The 4,092-nt window shown below is 30.8% G+C and overlaps 1 protein-coding gene across 1 annotated transcript; it reads left to right on the plus strand.

Annotated features, from left to right (window-relative positions):
* The first annotated feature begins 448 nt into the window (after positions 1–448).
* Positions 449–3,432, plus strand: LOC112767282 (protein SMALL AUXIN UP-REGULATED RNA 51). Its single transcript, XM_025813159.3, has 2 exons — positions 449–629; positions 2,765–3,432. Exons 1-2 carry the CDS (start codon positions 487–489, stop codon positions 3,108–3,110), a joined length of 489 nt encoding a protein of 162 aa, XP_025668944.1. The 5' UTR covers positions 449–486; the 3' UTR covers positions 3,111–3,432.
* The last annotated feature ends 660 nt before the right edge of the window (positions 3,433–4,092 follow it).

Genomic DNA, 4,092 nt, shown 5'->3' on the forward strand with positions numbered 1-4,092 from the left:
GAAGACTCTTTTGGAGAGCGTGAACGTGTGGCCCCATGTCTCAACTCAACTACTTGACACTTTTACATTCAATTCAAGAACTTGTTTTATTTGGTATCGTCATAACTCCACCGTTCTGATGAGAGAATGATGATCTCTTTTTATATATATAGTAGTAAAGGATATATGTATGTTTAATTTATGATAAAAATGCAAGCTAAGGTGCCCTTTTCATGAGTATTGCTAGTTATCAATTCCTATCTATCTCACCATAAATACTATACTATTTTGCAGAACTTGGTAGCATTAATTAAGATTAGACTAGACGAGTGGTAGCAACAATCTAATTAGTGGTTATTGAAAGTGCGTTAAGTAAACATGGCTCCACAATACGATATGATGTGGACATATATATACAAATATAAGATAACAAAAATGGAACTACAAAGGGAGGGGACCAAGATGTAAGTGGTGCACACAGATCAATGCGAATTACACAAGAGTGGTATGAGATCATTCACATCACATGCTGTGCCTTCACGTACAGTAGTGAGAGACAGAGAAGAAGAACGGAGATGGCAGGGCACGAAGTTAGGTAGCCATGGATCACTTGCTGTGTTGTATATCTATAGAGAACTTGCATGCCGCAGGTATGTAATCTTAATGTACGACTCAGGAAAAAAAAAAAAAAGAAACACTGCAATTTGGAGGGATATTTCCTCAGTTCCTCTTACAATGCCACATGCATTGTGTTAATTTCTGCATTCCATTTTTTTTCTTTTCATTTCTCTTCTGAGATACATACAAAACAGAGAATCAAAGTAAATAGCATGTAATAGAAGGAAAAGAAACTAACATGAAACTAACATTTATAATTGACCTGTCTTTATAAAATAACCAAAACTTATTAGAAGATAAGTAAAATTGGTTATTTTTTATTAGCAGTCAGTCATTAATGTTTAAAATTATAAGTTAAAAGTATACTGTTAGATTATTAGACTAAAAAAATTAAACTAATAGCTAAAAGTAATAATAAAAAATAATCAATTCTATGAATTCTCTAATATTATATATATGTGTGCGCGCGCACGTATGCATATAATGTAAGTTTTTCCGTCTTGTTAGTCGAGAATAATTATTTTTGATGAAGGAAGCTATTCGAGGATTAGTAAATGAGCTTTGGGAAGGAAGTTTATATCAAAGAGGTCTTATGTTTGGGGATATCGAGTAAATGATCGATTAGCTTAGCCGGATAATAAGTTATTTGATGGAGTGGATTGAAGATTTTGAGATTTAAAGGTTGTTTTTAGGCATTACATGATCGAGCAAAAGAAGCGCACGTGGGAATTATATTTCAATTCGAAGGATTAAGAGATGGCTTTAAATAGAAGAAGGCTTGAAGATATAAGGGTTGGAACTTTACTTCAGAAATTACTCACGCACACTTACATCCCAGGAATTTTCTGAGTTTGCTTCGAGTCAAATTTCTGTAGGGATCTTTCCACTTGTTTTTACTTTCCATTTACATTTTCTGCAAACTTTACTTTTCTTGCAAATTTATCTTTTAAACAACGTTTAATTTCCTTGTTAAGATTTACATTTCCGTATTGTTATTTTCGAATTCAAAGTCCTTTGATCTAATCGAAGGCATTTTATTGCTTTATTTAAATTCAATGTAAACCATTTCAAATTCAATCAAATTTATTTTCAAAGTCTTTATTTTATTTTTAGATTTTCTTAAATCTCGTCTAATTAAAGGGTCTTTGATGCACTTTTAAAAAATTGGTACTCACAAAGTGGAGTAGGTTTCACTCTCAAATTATCAGATATCGAACCACCATTGATTTCCTAAAAATCAACAAAATACGTTTTTAAAACTCTAAAAAGTTAGAGAAAAAAATAATAGTATTTATAATTTAATTTAATAATAATAAATTTGTGTTTAATTAGTTACTAGTTTTTCAAGTGGACATCACAAAAGTATCCAACACAAGTATGAGCAATGCTTGTGCATTCCAAAAAAAAATGATATAGAGTAATGTTCTTTAGAAAATAACTTATACTATTACAAGTAACAAACATGTTAACATGTTTTGAAATTATCTTTTTTTTTTTATTATCTTAGAAAAAAATATAATAACATGGTTTATAGGTTACTTTTTTAAATATAAACTATTGATATAAAATATAATAAAAATGTTTATGACCAATAAAATTTATTATTTTTTATCAATATTTGACCAACAAATATATTTTTATACTAAATTATAAATTTTAAATCCTAAACCTAATAATATAAAAATAAATTGTTAGTCACTTCTCAAAATATAATAAATGAAAATTTCCTATTTGATTAATTAACAAAAGGTAAAAATACTCTTTATTCAGCAAAGAGTGTTTAACAATAAGTCAACAAGTATCTATATATTATAACACAAAAATATAAAAAAAATTACAATAATTAATTTTTTCTTGTTGGGTTAAAACAAATTATATTTAAAATTTTCATTGGCTAATTGTAAATAAATTTTTTTGTTAAAAAAAAAAGTTAAACTCAAAACGGGCCAAACCATGTAGCATGAAAAGGTGGCAATGGGGAAGAAACCCAAAAAGTGAGGGCCTTAATGTCCTTCAACAACAACGCATGGCCCCCAAAAAGGGCCCTAGGGCCCTTGTCCTTTGTCCCCACATTACCATTTTCTATCTCTATTCTCTAATACTAAGTTACTAAACTGACCAATTGACCATCATAAATAGGCACCACGTTCCCTTTGATTTTTCACAGTTCACAACAAACTTCACATCAATCCACAATGGCTATGAGAAAATCAAGTAGCAGGCTTGCTTCTCAAACAACAATGATCAAGCAAATGGTGAAGAGATGCTCCAGTTTAGGAAGGAAACAACAGCAGCAAGGTGAAGACGTTCCAAAGGGTCACTTTGTTGTTTATGTTGGTGGAGTTGGAGAGAAGAGAAGCAGGTACATTCTTCCCATCTCCTTCCTCAGCACACCACAGTTTCAGATCCTCCTTCATCAGGCAGAAGAAGAGTTTGGATTTGATCATCAAATGGGTCTCACCATTCCTTGTCAACAACATGTTTTTGAGTCTCTTACTTCCATGCTCAGATGAACCATCTTCTACACTCTATCAAACCATTTTATTTCTTTTCATGTTAAAACACCTGCTAATTCAAACATGAAGCTGCTTCATTGCTTCTCTCTCTTGATTTTCTCCGTTGTTTAATTTCCATTCATCACATGTTATATATATTTATATATTGTAAATCTTGTAGCTAGCTAGAAAAAGCAGAGCATTTTTTCCTGCAGAGTTGAGTGCCAGTGGCAGGAACTAATTTCATGTCTTGTTCATTTCCTTGTCTATGTTTTGATTGAACTATGGATTATACAATCTTAAGGTATAGTATGATGATGAGCATTGAGCCACACTTTAATTCAGTTTATGCCACTCAGATTTATCACCCTTCGGAAAATCACTCCCACCGGAATGTTTGGTCACTACCGACCATGCTTATTTCAAATAATATTTATATGAATAATAGTTACTCATTTAGATAGGAAGCTAAGCGGGACAATGTCATATATTATATTAGAAATTAAATTAAACATAATCTTTGTCAATGCTTTTTCAAAGCTCATGCAAGATATTTCTCCGTCTGATACAATATGAGTATATGACAATAAGCAAAAAAAAAAATGATGATAATAATGATAATAAAATTAAATTTATGTGAGTCAGTAGTTGACAATACAGACTGGATATTTAATTAAATTTGGTCTTGGTAGGGATTTAATGTGTGTGCATTATAGACAAAGTATTTGACTAATCATGTATTATTAGATTAAAAAAGACAATCATTTCAGTGAAATATGAAAAAGTATAATTAATTTTGACATGGACTCCATAAATAGTCTCCAAAAATGTCGATTGGATATCATCGCGAAAATTCTTATAATGAAGTACACTGTTAGCCCAAAAGACCCAAAAGATAAAGCCCATTGGATATGATTCTATAGTAAAAATGGAACATAATTTGGTTCTTTCACCCCTTAAATGAATTCATTTGGTACTTGAGAGTTGAGTCTCATTTTTT

The sequence above is a fragment of the Arachis hypogaea genome, chromosome 17 (assembly GCF_003086295.3).
Source record: "Arachis hypogaea cultivar Tifrunner chromosome 17, arahy.Tifrunner.gnm2.J5K5, whole genome shotgun sequence".
Classification (NCBI taxonomy): domain Eukaryota; kingdom Viridiplantae; phylum Streptophyta; class Magnoliopsida; order Fabales; family Fabaceae; genus Arachis; species Arachis hypogaea.

Bases quoted from the DNA above. Each gene is read 5' to 3' on its own strand.
- LOC112767282 (XM_025813159.3), top strand. From the start codon at position 487: ATGAGATCATTCACATCACATGCTGTGCCTTCACGTACAGTAGTGAGA. The intron at 630-2,764 runs GTATGTAATCTT...GATTTTTCACAG, and splicing joins AGAGAACTTGCATGCCGCAG to TTCACAACAAACTTCACATC.